Source organism: Procambarus clarkii, chromosome 87, assembly GCF_040958095.1.
Source record: "Procambarus clarkii isolate CNS0578487 chromosome 87, FALCON_Pclarkii_2.0, whole genome shotgun sequence".
Classification (NCBI taxonomy): Eukaryota; Metazoa; Arthropoda; class Malacostraca; order Decapoda; family Cambaridae; genus Procambarus; species Procambarus clarkii.
Genome location: NC_091236.1, coordinates 1,040,974 through 1,061,752, shown reverse-complemented (window position 1 = coordinate 1,061,752; position 20,779 = coordinate 1,040,974). Strand labels below are relative to the sequence as shown.

Genomic DNA, 20,779 nt, shown 5'->3' with positions numbered 1-20,779 from the left:
GGGGGGGGGGGGGGAAAGTAAGGAGACAAAGAGAACATCAGAGCGAATCAAGAGAGCAGAAGAATTAGGAGCTGGGTGAGGGGGGGGGGGAGAAAGGAATAGCCACGAAAGCGACCAGGACGAGCACCAATCATCGGCTCCTGGAGACAGACAAAAAGGGGCGAAAAAACGCGAAATCAGAAGTTGGAGTTCGAGAAAATTGGTGTAATAACCTCGAACGTTCCATTGAAGAATAGACATCGACGAGAAAAGAAAGGACAACAGAGAACAAGGAAGAAACAAAGGCGAAAGAGCAACATAGCACGTTAAAGAAGATCTGGGTCGGGAGCAGGGTCAGCAAAGTCAGGGTTAGGTGGCATGGGTAAACTGAGCAAAGACGGAGGGAAGGAAGCGGGAAAACAGACTAGAGGCGGGCGGGCGGGGTCCGGAGGAGGAGGAAGAGGAGGAGACAACGGAGAGGAGCAGTCAAGGACAGCAGCAGAAAGAGGGGAGCGCACCTCAGCAAGGGTAGCAACCGAGAGGGAAGCAAGGGCCAAAGAAACCTCCACAGCAGGAACAGGGGGCGCAACCACCGAAATGGGAGGGGAAGGAGCAATACAGTCAGTAGTAGAGGCCGAGGTAGAAAGCGAAGCCTTCTTACCTTCCAGGGAGGAGGAAGGAGAGGAGCCAGGCTTACGCTTCTGACTTAAAGAGACCGGTGTCCCAGCAACTACGTACCAGGCAAAGGATTCCAGCATCTCAGCAGGAGAAGCTGAACGAGAGAACACACGACGGCCGTTAGGAGAGTGATGGACATCAGCCCATACTGACAGGCGGCGGGAAGAGTCAATAGATGGAGGAGAAGGATGGGAAGGAGGATCGGAGGGAGACGAGGAAGAAGACACAGGAGACAAGACAAACCGGGTAGAAAGAAGGAGAACCCCAGACAGAGGACCAGGAGGGGGACCCTTCGGGACAGAACTCAAAGGAACAGAGGAGGGGGCAGTGGGTGTATCACGGTCCAAGGCCCGGAAACGATTGTGAGTCTGAGGAAGGTGGGAAGGACGAGGAGAGGAAGAGCGCAACAAGCGAGCATAAGAGAAGTTAGCATAAGGCGGGAGCCGGCGAACCTGGCGCCTCGCCTCAGGAAAAGATAAACGATCCCGGTGCTTCAAGTTGAGGATGGCTGCCTCAAGCTTGTATTGGATACAAGCACGGGAGAAGGTAGGATGGGCCTCACCACGGTTGAGGCAGCGAGCATGGGGAGAAGTGCACTCCGACTTAGAGTGACCTTCACCCCCACATAAAGGACAGAGAGAGACAGTCCCAGAGCAGCGGAGGGCACCATGCCCAAACCTCCAGCACTTGTTACAGAGCCTAGGAGAAGGAATGTACTCCTGGACAGAGAACCTGGCACCAGCAAGAATGACAGAGGGTGGAAGGGTCCTACCATCAGAGGTAATCTTCACAACCCGAAGGGGTTGACGGCGACGACCACGAGGGGGACGAGTAAACGTGTCCACCTGGAGGACAGAATGGCCCTGGGCATCGATGATATGCCGAATATCATCGTGGCAGTCCTGCAGATTCCGAACACCGGTCGCAACATGGGGCGGGAGGAGAATAGTGCCAACACTGGCATTCAACTCAGCGTTCTTTGAGACCCGAACAGGGGTCTCGCCAAGGCAGGATAAGGCAGCCAAGCGGGAAGCTGCATCCTGAGAAGGAGCAGCAACGACACGTGTATTGAGACGAGTGGGGTTGAAGGTAACAGAGACCTTGTTATAACTGGAACTTGTTATAACAGATAACTGGAATTCATAACCCTTAAAGTGCGCATCATGTCATATGACGTGCTGGACGTTGTTCCAGTCAACTGCGCAACACGTCATATGATGTGTTGGAGTACTACGCAAGATTTAAACAGCCCGTGGATACACGGGGTTCACCACACCTTCCTCAGGGCTCTTGTAAACAGACGCCATTTTTTTTTTAAATCGTGGGCCAAACTCCCGGGTGTTATTGGCCTCGGTATTGAGTGAACAACCAAGCCTGACGCACGCAGCATGAGCTAACAGCACTGCTGTTCAGCTTGTGACCACAGCATCGCCTAAAAATGCCAAAATATACTTGTTCATGCTATTATGTAGCGATGATATTATTACAGAAGTCACCTGACTGTGATAAAACTGACCAGGGTTCTGATAATAGCAGGATTGTGGTGATATTTAGCGCTGTGCGCCATGGAGGGAGGAGTAATGCTGTGGGAGGGAGGGTGGTGGCGATGTCTTCTGTGGCCATCTTTTATTGACTGCACTCAGCATACCAGCTTAGTGGTTCGCTATGGTGAACACAAATGTAGATACTTATATATAACGTGTGTATAGAGGGTATAAACAGCAAGAGAAGGTTTGGAGCTGCCATTTTGGTGAGGGCGGCAGCGTCGTCTGCACGATGCCACCGTGCAGACGACGGTGTTGTTTACTGGTTACCACGATGGTCTTTGGGCACCATACCAGTTTATTTGTACAAGTATGGTGAATAAAACAGGTAGATATTTATATAAAATGTGTATATATAGCGTAAAAACATCACACAGTATTGTTGGAGGAGAAATATTAGTGCGTCTGGCAGATGTAACTGGACCCATTATCACCACACCAGAAATAAATATCTCTTTGATATCCCCAGGGTCAAACTTAATCTGTGTAAACACTCTATGCAAATTAAGGGACCTAGTCTATGGAACTCACTCCCTAGTGAATTGAAAAACTTTAAAAATTTTGCCTTATTTAAAAGCAAAACCAAAAAGTACCTAACTTCATCTTCTTAGTTTCCTACACTGAGCTTTAAATTTGCTCTGTACCTAGTGTTACCCAATCTCCTAATTTTTATGTAATATCAAACAACCTTATCATTGTGTTCATTGCTGTCTTCTTTTATGTGCTAGACATATGCTGTATTGTGACTACCAATTTTTGTCAACTACCATTCAAGCTGTCATTGCAATCAATCTTATATTGTTTCTGCTGTATTGTGCCTACCAATTTGTTGTCAACTACCATTTTAAGCTGTCATTGCAATCAATCTTAGCTACCTATGTGCTTTAATATACTGTACCTACAATTTTCTCTCATCTTCTTTTTTTTTTTTTTCATTTCATGTAATCTGTTACCATTTTTTTGTCTATAAATTTTGCAAGTATTTACCTCCTTAATATTTTCTTAGATTAAGGACCTGCCCGAAACGCTGCGCGTGCTAGTGGCTTTACAAGACTGTAATTACCATATTTGTATCCTCACATTCCTTATGTACATTCTTGTATATGCATAAATAAAATAAAATAAAATAAATAAGGGCGGCAGCCATCAGCTGACTGTGTGAGGTCCTACGTCTTTGTGCCTTTACTCACCATACAAGCTTAGAGGTACAGTTATGGTGAACAAAACATGTAAATACTCATATATAACATCTGTATATAAGATATATAGCGAAATAACACCACACAGTATTGTTGGAGGAGAAATATTAGTGTGTCTGGCCTTGAGGGCGGCAGCCATCAGCTGACTGTAGAGGTCCTACGTCTTTGTGCCTTTACTCACCATACAAGCTTAGATGTACAGTTATGATGAACAAAACATGTAAATACTTATATATAACGTCTGTATATAAGATATATAGCGTAATAACACCACACAGTATTGTTGGAGGAGAAATATTAGTGCGTCTGGCCTTGAGGGCGGCAGCCATCAGTTGACTGTGAGAGGTCCTACGTCTTTGTGCCTTTACTCACCATACAAGCTTAGATGTACAGTTATGGTGAACAAAACATGTAGATACTTATATATAACGTCTGTATATAGTGAATTATAGCAAAAACAGTATTGTGGGAGGAGAATGTGGGTGAGTCAGATGACTGGAGGGAGGGCGGGAGAGGCTGGCTGGTACACGGCGGTCACTCCTCATTACTTTTTGACTCATAATAGCTACTTAGTGGTTCGTTATAGTGAACAAAACATGCAGATACTTATATATAATCTGTGCTTATAGTGTAATAACTGACAAAGTATTTGTTCACTGATTGATGAACATAATTGAATCGACAATATGCACACCATATTTTTGAGTACAGCAATGATTCACTCATTTTATTATATAAATATATCAAACTACACACTATTGAATAATATTACAGCAAAAAAACTATGAAAAATCAGAGACATTGAAATAATTAGGTAATTATCTCTTTGTGGCAACTCCGGCCTGACAGCTGGCGAGCAACAGACCGCCTGGGACGCATGCTGAGTCAGCGCCTATAATTTGCCAGACTTTCCCGCCCTATAGCGGGCAATATATGCCACTTACAATTTTTTAATTATTTTTCCCGAGATCAGTGAACACAAATTAACAGGTTAGAAAGAGAAAATATATTTTTTTTTTTTCAAAATGACATGCGCCTGTGGGAATGACAGGATATGAAACCCCGAGCATGTTAAGGGTTAAGCGACAAAAACGCTGCGCGCACATATACCGCTTTTTTTTAACATTAGCCGGGCGCGCGAAAGTGTTAATATAAGATAGATAGAGCTAGATGTTAGCTATTCTTAGAATTGTTAAAGTAACAAGTAAAGGAATGTCTGGGAAGACTTGTAATGATTGTTACTGTATGATCAGTTGAGTATCGTCCAGGCAGCGATTCTGAGAGTGTTCCCAGGCTAATTCCTCCTTTTCGAGTGTCCTCTTTGACTAGGAGGTCTTACGACCTTGTGGGCTATTTCTCTTACGTCTCCTCATCCTCCTCTCTTCTCTCTCCTTATTCTGTATTACCAAATTAAGTATCTTATTATAGAATTACTGTGCCATTAGCTAGGTTTTTGAGTGTTCTCGAAGCCAGTGTTTTGGAGTCCTAAGTGTTACTCTAGGGTTGCTAGAGAGACCATGTGTGCCAATGTTACAGTGATACCAGTGTGTGTGTTCTGTCCTTCAGGAAAGTAGTCTTTACCACTAGGTTGCTGGTTGTAATCCTTGTCTCCTGCCTATGTGGATTCAAAGGTTTAACGTAAGATAGAGTTGGTAAAGTAATTTTTTTATTTTTGTATATGGGGGTTATTAGGGGTTAATAAATAAGTATTAAGTTTATATTAGGAGTATCCTTTTACTCTGTTTGGAGTGGAGTAAGTTAATCACCTTTAGACTACAGACATCTTTAGGACAAGTATTATTTCCTGGGAATTGTCTTCCCTGGGGGCTGGGCCTAACCTAACTCCCACTATTTTAGGAACTCCTTGACCTTAGTTGTTGGCCTCACCGAGCAACCTCTAGCCCCCCCCCATAACACTCATGGTTCCTGATAGGCCTAAGAACTCCATTTGCTTGACTGATGCCAGGGTCTAATACATTCATATCAGCTTGGTTAGCTCCGGGAAGCCGAAGGGGCTTTCCCCCCAGAAAGGCATGTATACTTACATTATATGCATAATTTTATTTTTGCAAGATACAGGTTTAGTTGTACACATAACTATTCTAACAATTACTTTATACATTTTAACTGACAATTTGTATAAAATTTAACTTTGCTGCAAAGTTAAAGAAATATTTGAAATAAAATGAATGAAATCAAATTAAGAGTATTTTACGAGAAATGTTTCTCTACTACCTCCCTCCTTACTGCCTGGCCACTTGCTGATGCATTATGAATCTTGTGTTCACTTTGGGGTAGATCATCATTACCAATGAGATCCTCTATGGGTATTCTCTCCTGTATGCAATAATTGTGAAGCAATATACATGCTATTGCTATCTTAGAGCATTTCTCTGGTTCATGTTTCAGACAACCCCCAGAACTGTGAAGACATCTAAACCGTGACTTTAATAAAACAAATGTTTGTTCAATCACTACTCTCGTTTTGGAGTGACTCCTATTATAGAACACTTCTGGAGGGTTTCCTGGAAACTTGAAGGGTGTCATGATGTAAGGTTCCTGGGGATAGCCACTGTCACCTGTAGAGGTAGAAACATTTTGGCATTAGAGAGAGCTCTGCAGTAATTATCTTAATAGTTTAAGGTTTTTATTAATTACACAACAATTATATAAAGGTTTTGAATAAAATCCAATACTGAATATAATGACACACCACTTTCTGGTTAGTCCTTTGGTGGCTTCCCTAGCTACCCACCTGGTGAGCTCAACAGATGCAAAGTAAGAATATACTTACTAGATCACCACAGTAATCTGAAGGAAAACAAAAACTTGAAAAGTTAGGTGCAAACAAAACTAGCCTCTTCATGAAAAACAATGATAACCGTAACATGAACATGGACATGCTTGGTAGCTGCAGGCAACCACAAGTTAGTAATCATCATTCACTACCAAACAGCAGCCCTGGCCACCACAGGATACTAACAAAATGGCTTCCTCATTCAAGCACTGCCCATGCAACAACCCAAATATGGAAAAAGGGACAGGCAGGAACCAATGAACCCACCAGAAAGACGCTTTTTGTTACATTAACCCATGGACGCCACAGCTAACAGCTGACAACATCGTTTTGCACGAGGAAAAATATATACATTTTTTCCTTCTGAAATTATTAAAATATGTTCCCTGATCACGGGATGTAAGAGAAAAACCATTGTGAAGTGTATACAGTAACTCAGTATATTTAACTCTTGAATTTAGATTGGGATTGAAAATAGATAGAAACAGAAGTGTTAAATGTTGAAAAACAGTCTGGAACTTTTGTTGAACTCTTGAATTTAGAATCCTCGCCAGTACAATAGTCAGTTCTGCACATGTGCAGAGTATTGTCATAACGGGCAACTTATCCTCCAATTTAGATATATAATGATGATCGTCAACAGTTAGGAATTTGTACCTAACTTTTAGGTAGTACTATTCTGACTGGTAAATTAAGAAACAATTCCTTTAGGAATTACAGTAATGCAAAAATAATTATTTTTGCTATAGTTCTGGGTGGTAATTTCTTGCTCACCTAGAACCTATCACAAAGAAGCATCACTATTGGCCAAGTGCTCATATCAAGTTTAACTCAACAAAACACACAAAAAAAAACCAGCACACAAGACTTGCTAATCGTCAACAGTGACACTCCACTGTGATGCATCTTCCAACATCATAAATCGTTCAGTCATCCATAGGTGAAAACCATCACACAAACTGCACCATTCATGAAGAAACACCACCACCATTGGCCACAAATTGCTCATATCAAGTCAAAATCTTAAAACAGCGCTAATTGTACAGTGGTACCTTCGTTTCCAAATTTAATCCGTTCCCAGAGACAGGTCATAAGCCAAAAATTCACAACCCAAAACAAATTTCCCATGAGAAATAATGTAAATTGAATTAATCCGTTTCACACTCCCAAAAATATTGACTTCTAAATACATTTCATACATAATACATACAAATATTTTGTACTATAGTATGTGCAAGTTATAGCTTCCCTATTGGGGAGCCGGTTGGCCGAGCGGACAGCACACTGTACTTGTGATCCTGTGGTCCTGGGTTCGATCCCAGGCGCCGGCGAGAAACAACGGGCAGAGTTTCTTTCACCCTATGCCCCTGTTACCTAGCAGTAAAATAGGTACCTGGGTGTTAGTCAGCTGTCACGAGCTGCTTCCTGGGGGTGAAGGCCTGGTCAAGGACCGGGCTGCGGGGACACTAAAAAGCCCCGAAATCATCTCAAGATAATCTCAAGATAATCCCTTTATTGATGACTCTTGTTGGTGCATGGAAGATGGTGAGGCGGGGAGGAAGGAGAGGTGTTAAGTGTTTGGAAGGGAAGTCCCCTTCCATTATAACATCAGGCAGTGATGACTCTCCCTGGGGGTACTCACTCTCTTTGCAGTTCTTTCCATACTACACATATTTTCTTAATCACTGTGCTGCGCCAACCGAAAAAACTCGTTCAGTGGGAAACTGCGGCAACCAAGAAAACACCTTTTGAATATTTTTCTGTCGGTGAAATTCAGACCTTATTGTTTGAAGAACACAAGGGTCATGATATTGATGAAGCTAGGTCCAATAATGACCTGACACAAGTGATACAACACTAATGAAGATGATACAGCAAGTGTATCCAGTAGTAGCTGATTGCTATCCATGCTCACCCATGTTATTTATTTATATATATACAAGAAGGTACTTTGGGATTGTGAGGATACATAGCATAGTAATTACATTCTTGTAAAGCCACTAGTATGCGCAGCGTTACGGGCAGGTCCTTAATCTAAGAAACATATAAGTAGGTAAATACTTGCAAAATTTATAAATATGATAACAGTTACATAGCATGAAAAAAAAAGATGAGAGAAAAATTGTAGGTATATTAAAGCACATAGGTAGCTCAGAATTATTGCAATGACAGCTTGAATGGTAGTTTAACAAAACTTAGCAGGCACAATACAGCATATGGCTAGCACATAAAAGAATACAGCAATGAACACAATGATAAAATTGTTTTTGAGCACATGTTAAAATTGTTTTGATTAAGTACATAAAGATTGGGAGATTGGGTAACACTAGATACAGAGCAAATTTAAAGCTCAGTGTAGGAAACTACGAAGATGAAATTAGGTACTTTTTTTTTTTTTTTAAATGAGGCAAAAGTTTGACAGCTTTTCAATTCACTAGGGAGTGAGTTCCATAGATTAGGTCCCTTAATTTGCATAGAGTGTTTACACTGATTGAGTTTGACCCTGGCGATATCAAAGAGATATTTATTTCTGGTGTGGTGATAATGGGATAATGGATCCTATTAAATCTGTCCAGGGAGAGTTTCAGAGCATGATTTTCATTTAAGAACAGGGTTTTGTAAATGTAGTTGACACAAGAGAATGTGTGGAGGGAGTTAATATTTAGCAAGTTAAGGGATTTAAACAAGGGAGCCGAGTGCTGTCTGAGAGCAGAGTTTGTTATTATTCTGATAGCAGATTTTTGCTGGGTGATGATGGGCTTAAGGTGGATTGCAGTGGTAGACCCCCATGCACAGATACCATAATTAAGATAGGGATAGATTAGTGCATAATATAGTGAGAGGAGAGCAGAGTTAGGAACAAATATCTTATTTTGGAGAGCATTCCAACTGTTTTAGAGACTTTCTTAGTTATGTGTTGAATGTGGGTGCTGAAGTTGAGTCTCTTGTCTAGGAATAGGCCAAGAAACTTTCCATCATTTTTATTACTGATGTTAATGTTGTCTATCTGTAGCTGAATTGCATTCGATGATTTGCTTCCAAATAAGATGTAGTAGGTCTTTTCTATGTTTAGTGTTAGTTTGTTAGTTGACATCCATAAGTGGACTATTTTTAATTCATTATTCACATATTATTATGTAGTGTATGTGGGTTGGGGTCTGAATAGATGAGGGTAGTATCATCAGCAAACAATATAGGTTTAAGAATATTAGAGACATTAGGCATATCATTGATATATATAAGAAATAGAAGAGGTCCTAAGATGCTACCCTGTGGCACTCCAACAGTTATTGGTAGAGTGGAAGAGGTTGTATCATTGATGGTTACACATTGGTGTCTGTCACTAAGATAGGATCGGTGTGGGAGTTTTCTTTTTTGCTTTCACGACTGCAATGCATACGTCGCCAATGTACATCTGGCAGATGCTTCATGAAACTGTCGGAATTAGCAGAATAGAAAATACGAGAGCAACCGTACAGGACCTGGGAGCAAGGTCGAGTTAGAGTCCTTGAGGGTCTCTTCTTAGACTATCCTCACCTGGTCCTGCTCCACGTTGATCGTTGGAATCTCCCCAATGATTTAACACTTTAAGGGACTCCCAAGGTCCTCATCACATTTATAGTTAAGTGAATATAGGCAACTCGGTGTTGAAGACACCTAGAGCTGAAGGGTTGAGTAATGTTGGCAGTATTCAGAAGTGGTTCAACGGAAACACCGCATAAAGCTTAACAGTAGTTTATTTACTAACTTAACCACTAATACAAAGGGTGCTTGATTTACTTTAGATTGACGTCAGAAAGGCTATGGTTGCATTAGCGAGACTCTTGACGTCTGGGTAATCGACTCGAATCCACTTATGGAGAAACACCTAACTTAACACAATTGACAGCCAATCATTAACACGGCAACCTAACTGCCTGTATGCAAAGGGATTACAAGAGTTCCAACCAGATACTTGGGTAATGATGATATGCAATAAATCACAAATCACGCATACACCGTCGATTCACCTATAACCTGTGACAGGTATGAGAAGGTGAGAACTGTGGTTGATCCCTCAGATCAACACAGACACAATAAAACAATGACAAGATCTTGTACTTACAGATGGGGGTACCTCTCTTACTCACTCACTCAGGCCCATTTATACAAGCACTCGTAGGTGGCCTGATAGCTGGTTTTGCTCGTAGACACGGAGGGTACTCGCAGTAGGGCATGCTGTATGCTTAACAGACAGACACACGCACACACACTGGCACTGGCAGTGAGTAAGGTGGTGACATCACTTAGTACAGTGAGGGCGGCGGCGGGTGCTCGAGGCTACACACTCTGGACAGAGTGGCGGCTGGCGGTGGCTGTGGTACCATGCAGGTACACTTGTGGTAAAGTTACGCACAGGTTACTTAGGCGGCGGCACTGCTTTAGTTCACTCTAGGTCACTCACAACGATCTTTGTCACCAGGGGTTACCTGATACCAGTCTGTTTTGCTCTGGTGATTTTGTCACTATAGGCGTCTGAACAGTATATTCACACTCGTGATTCTGGGCGAGTGTGGGTATATCGAAAAGACGTTGAGTTAACTTGACGGTGAGGAATGGACGATGTTCAGTCTATTGGCCGTTAGACAGAACAGGACACGTCCTCTGTGTAAGGGCTCCCTCACGTGAATACTTTTGCCTGAGGCTCAGGGCGTCTCGTGGGCACACAACACAAAAGGTTACAATTTGACCAATAGCATTGCAGTAAATGAGCAGGACCCAATCATATTGGTCGTACGATGATCAGTAGGAGAGGTGACGTCATGAACACGTCACGACCACATCACAGCTGTTATTCTCCATGGCGCCGGTTGAGGTTGACCTCAGGGTCCCACTGTCGCCTCGCAGGTGTCTCTCACACTGGCACCAGCCGATGTACTCACTGACCCTTGGTGGCAAGTATGCTTAACTTCCCTGTATCTACTTCCTGCCTGGACATACGGCGGCCTCCGTATTATGAAAGTGTTCCTGGTTAAGTGGGCATTCTGGAGATACCCAACATTCCAGGTCACTATCCAGGGTTAAGAGAGATGGACTTGTGCACGAAGGTCTGTGCACTGTGCACTGCAATGAGCCATTCCAGTCAGCTGTGGGAGAATCTTGAGAAACCATATTCTCACGATCGGACATAGTCCAGGGCAAGGCCTCGGATTCCATAATGCTGGAGTTTAACCCTTAAAGTGCGCATCACGTCATATGACGTGCTGAACGTTGTTCCAGTACACTGCGCATCACGTCATATGATGTGTTGGAGTACTACGCAAGATTTAAACAGCCTGCGGATACACGGGGTTCACCACACCTTCATCAGGGTTCTTGTAAACAGACGCCATTTTTTTTAAAAATCGTGGGCCAAACTCCCGGGTGTTATTGGCCTCAGTATTGAGTGAGCAACCAAGCCTGACGCACGCAGCATGAGCTAACAGCACTGCTGTTCAGCTTGTGACCACAGCATCGCCTAAAAATGCCAAAATATACTTGTTCATGCTATTATGTAGCGATGATATTATTACAGAAGACCCCTGACTGTGATAAAACTGACCAGGGTTCTGATAATAGCAGGATTGTGGTGATATTTAGCGCTGTGCGCCATGGAAGGTGGTGTAATGCTGTGGGAGGGAGGGTGGTGGCGCTGTCTTTTGACTGTGTGTGGCCACCTTTTATTGACTGCACTCACCATACCAGCTTAGTGGTTCGCTATGGTGAACACAAATGTAGATACTTATATATAACGTGCGTATAGAGGGTATAAACAGCAAGAGAAGGTTTGGAGCCGCCATTTTGGTGAGGGCGGTGGCGTCGTGCAGATGACGGTGTTGTTTACTGGTTACCACGATGGTCTTTGGGCACCATACCAGTTTATTTGTACAAGTATGATGAATAAAACAGGTAGATATTTATATATAATGTGTGTATATAGCGTAATAACACCACACAGTATTGTTGGAGGAGAAATATTAGTGCGTCTGACCTTGAGGGCGGCCGCCGATCAGCTGACTGTGTGAGTAGCCACATCTCTGTGCCTTTACTCACCATACAAGCTTAGATGTACAGTTATGGTGAACAAAACATGTAGATACTTATATATAACGTCTGTATATAGTGAATTATAGCAAAAACATTATTGTGGGAGGAGAATGAGGGTGAGTCAGATGACTGGAGGGAGGGCGGGAGTGGCTGGCTGGTACACGGCGGTCACTCCTCATTACTTTTTGACTCATAATAGCTACTTAGTGGTTCGTTATAGTGAACAAAACATGCAAATACTTATATATAACCTGTGCTTATAGTGTAATAACCGACAAAGTAATTGTTCACTGATTGATGAACATAATTGAATCAACAATATGCACACCATATTTTTGAGTACACCAACGATTCACTCATTTTATTATATAAATATATCAAACTACACACTATTGAATAATATTACAGCAAAAAAAGAAGAAAAATCAATCAGAGACATTGAAATAATTCGGTAATTATCTCTTTGTGGCAACTCTGGCCTGACAGCTTGCGAGCAACAGACCGCCTTGGACGCACGCTGAGTCAGCGCCTATAATTTGCCAGACTTCCCCGCCCTATAGCGGGCAATATATGCCACTTACGATTTTTTTATTATTTTTCCCGTGATCAGTGAACACAAATTAACAGGTTAGAAAGAAAAAAAATATATATTTTTTTTCAAAATGACATGCGCCTGTGGAGATGGCAGGATATTAAACCCCCAAGCATGTTAAGGGTTAAGTAAAAGGTAGTTGTGATTAACAGTATCAAAGGCTTTTCTTAGGTCAATGAAGAGTCCAATCAGAAACTCATTTTTGTCAAGGACTGAGTAGATTACTTCAAGGAGACTAATGATTGCATCATTGGTGCTCTTTTGGGACCGGAAGCCAAACTGGCAGAGGCTGAGTATGTCAAATTTTACGAGGTAGGAATAGAGCTGTTTGTAGATAATTTTTTCAAATATTTTTGATGGAATGGGTAGATTTGATATTGGTCTATAATTGTTTATGTCCGCCAGACTGCCTCCTTTATGGACTGGCGTAATTCTTGCTTTTTTAAGAATATCAGGGAAGGTGTGACACTCTATAGATTTGTTGAACAGTAGAGCTATGGGTGGAGCAAGGACATGGGAGGCGCTCTAGTATACAATGGACGGAATTTCACTGGTGTTCCCTGGCTTGCTTTTTAGAGAGTGTATGATGGACACAACATCTGCTGGGCTGACTGGTGAAAGGAGAAGAGAGTTTGGATAACTGCCTGAGAGATATGTGTTAATATGTGTCTGAGTCTGTGGGATTTTTCTGGCAAGATTAGCACCAACCGATGAAAAGAACCTATTAAATTCATTTGCCATTTCTAAATCAGTTGACGGTGTATACCCATCCTTATACTGTAGAATTTTATTTGGTTATGTGAGTGTTGTTTAGTTCCTAGGATACTAGAGATGGTTTTCCATGTGCTTTTCATGTTGCCTTTTGCTTCATTGAATCTATTCACATATGAAAGTTTTGCCTTTCTTATGATACTGGTAAGCATTGATGAGTACCTTTTAACCACTTCCTTTGTAACTAGGCCAATCCTGAGTTTCTTTTCATATTCATGTTTCTTGTTGATTGAGTTGAGAATGCCACTTGTGAGCCATGGATTGTTTAATCTTTTGTCAGTTACTTGCTTGATAGGAAGGGGGCAATGAAGGCTGTAGAGGCTTAGAGTTTTGGAGAGGTAATGCATTTATGAGTAATGCATTTATATCGTCAAAATGTTTACCAAGTGATCAAGTGTTTACCAAGTGTTATCTCCAATTTTTATAAATGTTTAATGTTTAAATGTTTATTTAGGTAAGGTACATACATACATACAAGAGATTTTACAAAACAAAGAGTGATGGATTTACAGTTAGGGCTAGTACATACAATGCCTAAAGCCACTATTACGCAAAGCGTTTCGGGCATGAAAAACTTAAATGACTAAAGCTTAATACTAATTGAGCATAAAGAGTAAAATGAAAACATGGAATGAAAACATAGCTGTAAAAGCAGCACAAATACAATTCTGTCGACAAACAGCGCTCTTTAAAAAAACCAGACATTGGTTGACAATAGAGGGGTAAGGTAGGTTACAGGGAATTTATTAGGTATAGCTTCGTTTTTATCTTAAACTGGTTGAGAGAGGTACAGTCTTTAACATGGTTGGGAAGGTCATTCCGCAATCTGGGTCCCTTGATTTGTAGAGCATTTCTAGTTTGATTAAGTCGTACTCTAGGAATATCAAAACTGTATTTATTTCTGGTGTGGTGCTCATGGGTTCTGTTACAACCTTCTATGAAGCTTTTGAGGTCAGGATTGGCATTACAGTTTAGCGTTTTATATATGTATAATACACATGAGAGACTGTGCAGTGACTTAATGTCTAACATATTCAGAGATTTGAGTAGGGGTACCGAGTGATGTCTGGGGCCAGAGTTGGATATTGTCATAATAGTAGCTTTGTGTTGAGTAATTAGAGGACGTAAATGCTTTTGGGTAGTAGAACCCCAAGCACAAATACCATAGTTGAGATATGGATAGATGAGGGAGTAATAGAGAGACACCAGGGCAGGGCGAGGTACATAATATCTGATCTTAGAAAGAATGCCAACAGTTTTTGAAACTTTTTTTTATATATTTAGAATGTGTCCCTGGAAATTCAGCTTGTGGTCAATGAGAATGCCAAGGAATTTGCCATCTAATTTGTTACAAATTTGGGTATTGTTTATTTTGAGATTTATTTGATTAGAGGATTTATTGCCAAACAGAATATAGAAAGTTTTGTCAATGTTAAGGGTGAGTTTGTTAGCAGTTAGCCAAAGATGGACTTTATTTACCTCAGTATTTACTGTGGCATTTAGAGCAAGGGGGTCAGGACTGGAGTAAATGAAGGTTGTGTCGTCAGCAAATAGAATTGGTTTGAGGTGTTGGGAGGCATTTGGAAGGTCATCAACCAGTTTAAGATAAAAAACGAAGCTATACCTAATAAATTCCCTGTAACCTACCTTACCCCATACGGGGCCTCGTAGCCTGGTGGATAGCGCGCAGGACTCGTAATTCTGCGGCGCAGATTCGATTCCCGCACGAGGCAGAAACAAATGGGCAAAGTTTCTTTCACCCTATGCCCCTGTTACCTAGCAGTAAAATAGGTACCTGGGTGTTAATCAGCTGTCACGGGCTGCTTACTGGGGGTGGAGGCCTGGTCGAGGACCGGGCCGCGGGGACACTAAAGCCCCGAAATCATCTCAAGATAACCTCAAGATAACCCCTCTATTGTCAACCAATGTCTGTTTTTTTAAAGAGCGCTGTTTGTCGACAGAATTGTATTTGTGCTGCTTTTACAGCTATGTTTTCATTCCATGTTTTCATTTTACTCTTTATGCTCAATTAGTATTAAGCTTTAGTCATTTAAGTTTTTCATGCCCGAAACGCTTTGCGTAATAGTGGCTTTAGGCATTGTATGTACTAGCCCTAACTGTAAATCCATCACTCTTTGTAAAATCTCTTGTATGTATGTACCTTACCTAAATAAACATTTAAACATTAAACATTTACCATGGCGAGCGTACAGCCAAATGCCTCCCAGCCACACACCATGCAATCATTGACTGATGATCAAATAAATAATTAATTATTTTCTGATGGTGAGGAAAGTGTTATTGATGACTCTGACATCGATAAAGACTATTCACAGGAGTCCGATGATAATAGCACCTTGAGCGAGAATGTGACAGAGTCTGCTCCCATGGCGAGGCCTCCTCTTCCAGTGGCTACACCAATTCGCTCCCCACCACATAGTTCTTGTACTTATTTGGAGTATGAGGATATTTTGGACGACGAGTCAGATAAAGGTGACTCTTTATCTGGTTTTAGTATAGTTAAATCAAAACATAGTATTAACATGCCTGTCGCTAGCGCCAGTGGTTTTACCAGGCATTGTTTTCTCGGGTCAGCGACTCGTCCACCCAAACACCACAGCATGACACCACATGTAGACAAGATGAACAAAGACCCTCAATGTTCACGTGATTTTACCTCATCTTTAGTTTGCGGCCGTACTTTAAGTAGACGGGCTTCAGCTCCTGATCCACAGTGTGCAACGATTCCTCACCGCTGTTTTGTCTCGCAAGACACCAGGTGTACATGTGTGGAGTGATAGTGACGATTTTCTTCCACTAATTACTGCCTTTGACAATAAAGATGTTGGGTTTAAAGACCTTTTTCCTGATACTGATAAGGACATGTGTGAAATGGACTTTTTTACTGTATATTTTGATGAGCCACTCATGGAACATATTGTTCAGCAAACGAACATTCACGCGGCTCATCTCATTGAACAGGAGTTAACAGTTTTTCACGATTACAGCAATGGAAAAAACACTAATATAGGTGAAATGTATGTATTTCTTGCACTATGTATGTTGATGAAACATTGTGTAAAACACATCTCAGATTATTGGAACAAAGACCATACTGTTCCAATACCTTTGTTCAGGAAATATGTCTCGAAACAGGTTTCAGATACTCCTCAGGTGTCTTCGTTTTGCAAATAATAAAGAACAGACACAGCATGATAGACTTTGAAGAGGGAGGCATGTTCTGAATGAACTGATTGGAAAGTTCAGAGATTTCTACATACCAGCCCAGAAGCTAGTGATTGACAAATCCCTTGTGCTTCTCAAAGGACGTGTTGCTTTCAAGCAGTATATTCCCTCCAAATGCAACAGATTTGGATTTAAATTCTTTGTTCTCTGTGACTGTGCAAGAGAACTTGTGTTACACATGATTCTGTATTCTGCTAGCAATGTAGACATTCACGGTAATAACCAACACGATTTTTTAGGTAGTGTGGTGAAGACACTGATGGCACAATGGTTGAAAAAAAGTCCACATTTTATACCAAGATAACTATTATACAAGTCCCCTGGTAACTAGGTTCTTGCTTGATAATAGAAATTGAGTGTTTGGTAAAAACTTAAGCGTTGGTTTGGAAAAGGCAAAAAGAAGGGAAATGCCAGTGTTTGACAAGAATATTGAAGTAGGTGAATGCCAGATAAGAAAAACTGATCAAATACTTTCAGTGCAGTGGAAAGACAGGCAAGAAGTAAACCATGTTGTCAACCATATACACTGGTACAATTGTGAACAGTGGCAAGATGAACAAAACAACGAAAGAACCAATATATATAAACCAGATTATGTTATGGACTATAACATAAACAGACGTTTGGATGATAAATGTGACATGATGGTGGGCGCTGTCGAGTGTGTATGGAAAACAGTGAGGTGGACCAAAAAGATGTTTATTGACCTTGTTGATGTAACCATGCTGAACAGTTTCAATATGTATCTGATGAAAACAGGTTGTAAACGAAGTTTCCGTGCATTTAATTTTTCTGTTGTGACACAATTACTAATAAAGTTTGGTAAAGAAATTACCAGCATTCAAAGACCCATTCAGAACCCAGTATTGTGCTATGCTCCTACACCCAGGCTGGCTTACAGGGAGGGCTTTCAAGTACACGCAATAAACAATTTGTCACCAATTGGAAAGCGTGCAATAGGCCAGCGTGAGTGTATTATTTGTAAGACCGCACAAATGAGGCCAAAGAAACACAAATTGGTGCTAACATGGTGCAAAGCATATGCTGTCCCTTTGTGTCATGTCAAGTGTTTCAGCGAGTATCACACTCTCCATGACTTCTAAATGCCCAATAATGGTGCAAAATCTTGTATATATTGTAATTACCTAAGTGTAGTTACAGGATGAGAGCTATGCTCGTGGTGTCCCGTCTCCCCAGCACTCTTTGTCATATAATGCTTTGAAATTACCGACGGTTTTGGCCTCCACCACCTTCTCACATAACTTGTTCCAACCGTCTACCACTCTGTTTACAAAAGTGAATTTTCGTATGTTTCTCTGGCAGCTTTGTTTCATTAGTTTAAATTTATGACCTCTTGTTCTTGAAGTTCCGGGTCTCAGGAATTCTTCCCTATCAAATTTTATCGATTCCTGTTACTATTTTGAACGTAGTGATCATATCGCCTCTTTTTCTTCTATCATCTAATTTTTGCATATTTAATGCCTCTAACCTCTCCTCGTAGCTCTTGTCCTTCAGTTCTGGGAGCCACTTAGTGGCATGTCTTTGCACCTTTTCCAGTTTGTTGATGTGCTTCTTCAGATATGGGCACCATACAACTGCTGCATATTCCAGTTTTGGTCAATAAAAGTCGTGAACAGTTTCTTAAGTATTTCTCCATCCATGTATTTAAAAGCAATTCTGAGGTTAGAAAGTGTAGCACAGGCTCCTCACACAATGTTCTTAATGTGGTCTTCAGGTGACAGTTTTCTATCAAGAACCACCCCTAGATCCCTTTCTTTGTCAGAATTCTTTGAAGATTTCTCACATAATTTATAGGTTGTGAGGGGTCTATGTTCTCCAATTCCACATTCCATAACATGGCATTTATTAACATTAAATTCCATTTACCAAGTGTTGATCCATATACTTATTTTGTCCAGGTCATCTTGAAGGGCATGACAATAATCTAGGTTTCTTATCTTCCCTATTATCTTAGCATCATCAGCAAACATGTTCATGTAATTCTGTATTCCCACTGGTAGATCGTTTATGTAGACAATGAACATTACCGGTGCAAGAACTGATCCCTGTGGTACTCCACTCGTGACATTCCACCAATCCGATACCTTGCCTCTGATTACGGCCCTGATTTTTCTGCCAGGAAATTTTTCATCCATGTTAGTAGCTTACCTGTCACCCCTCCAATATGTTCCAGTTTCCAGAACAACCTCTTATGGGGAACTCTGTCGAAAGCCTTTTTTAGGTCCAGATAGATGCAGTCACCCCAACCATCTCTTTCCTGTAAAATCTCTGTGGCTCGATCATAAAAACTGAGTAAGTTTGTTAACACAGGATCTTCCAGATTGAAAACCATACTGTCTGTCTGATATTATATCGTTTTCCTCCAGGTGTTCTACCCATTTAGTTTTAATTATTTTTTCCAATATTTTGACTATTACACTTGTCAATGATACAGGTCTATAATTAAGGGGGTCTTCCCTGCTACCACTTTCGTAGATTGGAACTATGTTAGCCTTTTTCCACACATCAGCTACAACTCCTGTAAACAGGGATGCCTGAAAAATCAGTTGAAGTGGAATGCTGAGCTCAGGTGCACATTCTCTCAGAACCCATGGTGAAACTCCATCTGGACCAACTGCTTTGTTCTTACTTAGCTCCTTGAGCATTTTTTCCACTTCGTCTCTAGACACCTCTATGTGCTCTATGTTGTTCTCTGGAATTCTTATTGTGTCTAGTTCCCTAAAGATTTCATTTTGTACAAACACACTTTGGAACTTTTCGTTTAGTGTTTCACACATTTCCTTTTCATTTTCCGTGAATCTATTTCCCATTTTCAACCTCTGAATATTATCCTTTACCTGCAATTTGTTGTTTATGAATTTATAGAATAGACCTGGTTATGTTTTACATTTGTCTGCAATACCTTTTTCAAAATTTCTTTCTGCCTCTCTCCTCACTGCCGTGTAGTTGTTTCTCGCATCTTTGTATCACCGGTATGTTTGGGGGTTTGGCTTCTTCCTGTATTGATTCCGTTTTTGTGTCTTTTGGTCTCTGGCCCTCTGCAATTTCTAGTGAACCAATCCTGTTTCCTAGTACTGTATCTCTGTTTTGGTATACAAAATTTTGTGCCTTTATCATATATTTCACAAAACTTGACATACATCTCATTCACTTCCTTGCCTAGCAACAAGTCTGTCCAATTATACTCACTAAAAAAATTTCTAAGGTCGCCATAATGTCCTCTCCTGAAGGCAGGTTTTTCAACTGCTTCAACCTCCTTATTTTCTTCCAGATTATAATGCATTGCATACTTTATTCCCAAAAAGACATAAGTCACTTTTACCCAAGGGAGGAAGGTACTGAATGTCAATTATCTCTTCCTCCTTCCTGGTAAATATAAAATCTAGCATGGAGGGAACGTCCCCTTCCCTCATCCTCGAAGCTTGTTTAACATGTTGATACAAGAATGTTTCCAGGATGAGGTCTACAAATCTACAGCTCCAAAAATCTTCTGTTTTAGCTTCATATGTTTCCCAGTCTATGGATTTCAAGTTGAAGTCACCGACTATCAACAGTCGTGATCTATCGTTATCCACTCTCACTATAATCTCTCTCATTTTATTGTTATAAGACCTTCTCGTTTACTATCTAGCTCCTCCTTTGACCATGTGCTGCTTGGCGGTGGACTATATGCATTTATGATCATTAGTTTATCATCTTCAAGGCAGATCTCTAGTGCTATTGTCAACTTCTTGTGGATTGGCAGTTATTATTTCCTTCACCTTTAGGGTTTCTTTCACCAGCACAGCAACACCACCGCCTTTCCTAATTTTCTGTCCCGTCTCCAAATTGACTAGCCCCTTGGGAATATGACCTTATTTAAAATAACATCTTCAAGTTTTGTCTC

The 20,779-nt window shown here is 41.1% G+C and overlaps 1 protein-coding gene across 6 annotated transcripts in view; it reads right to left on the bottom strand.

The window, feature by feature from the left end:
- Nucleotides 1-5,446: 5,446 nt before the first annotated feature.
- LOC123746990 (putative nuclease HARBI1) overlaps nucleotides 5,447-20,779 on the bottom strand; it is a 119,585-nt gene continuing 104,252 nt past the window's right edge. For all 6 annotated transcript variants that reach the window (XM_069317264.1, XM_069317261.1, XM_045728896.2 and 3 more), the window contains one exon: nucleotides 5,447-5,979. In XM_069317264.1, the coding sequence (XP_069173365.1) occupies nucleotides 5,612-5,979 (368 nt within the window). In that variant the 3' untranslated portion in view covers nucleotides 5,447-5,611. The remainder of the gene's footprint in view (nucleotides 5,980-20,779) is intronic.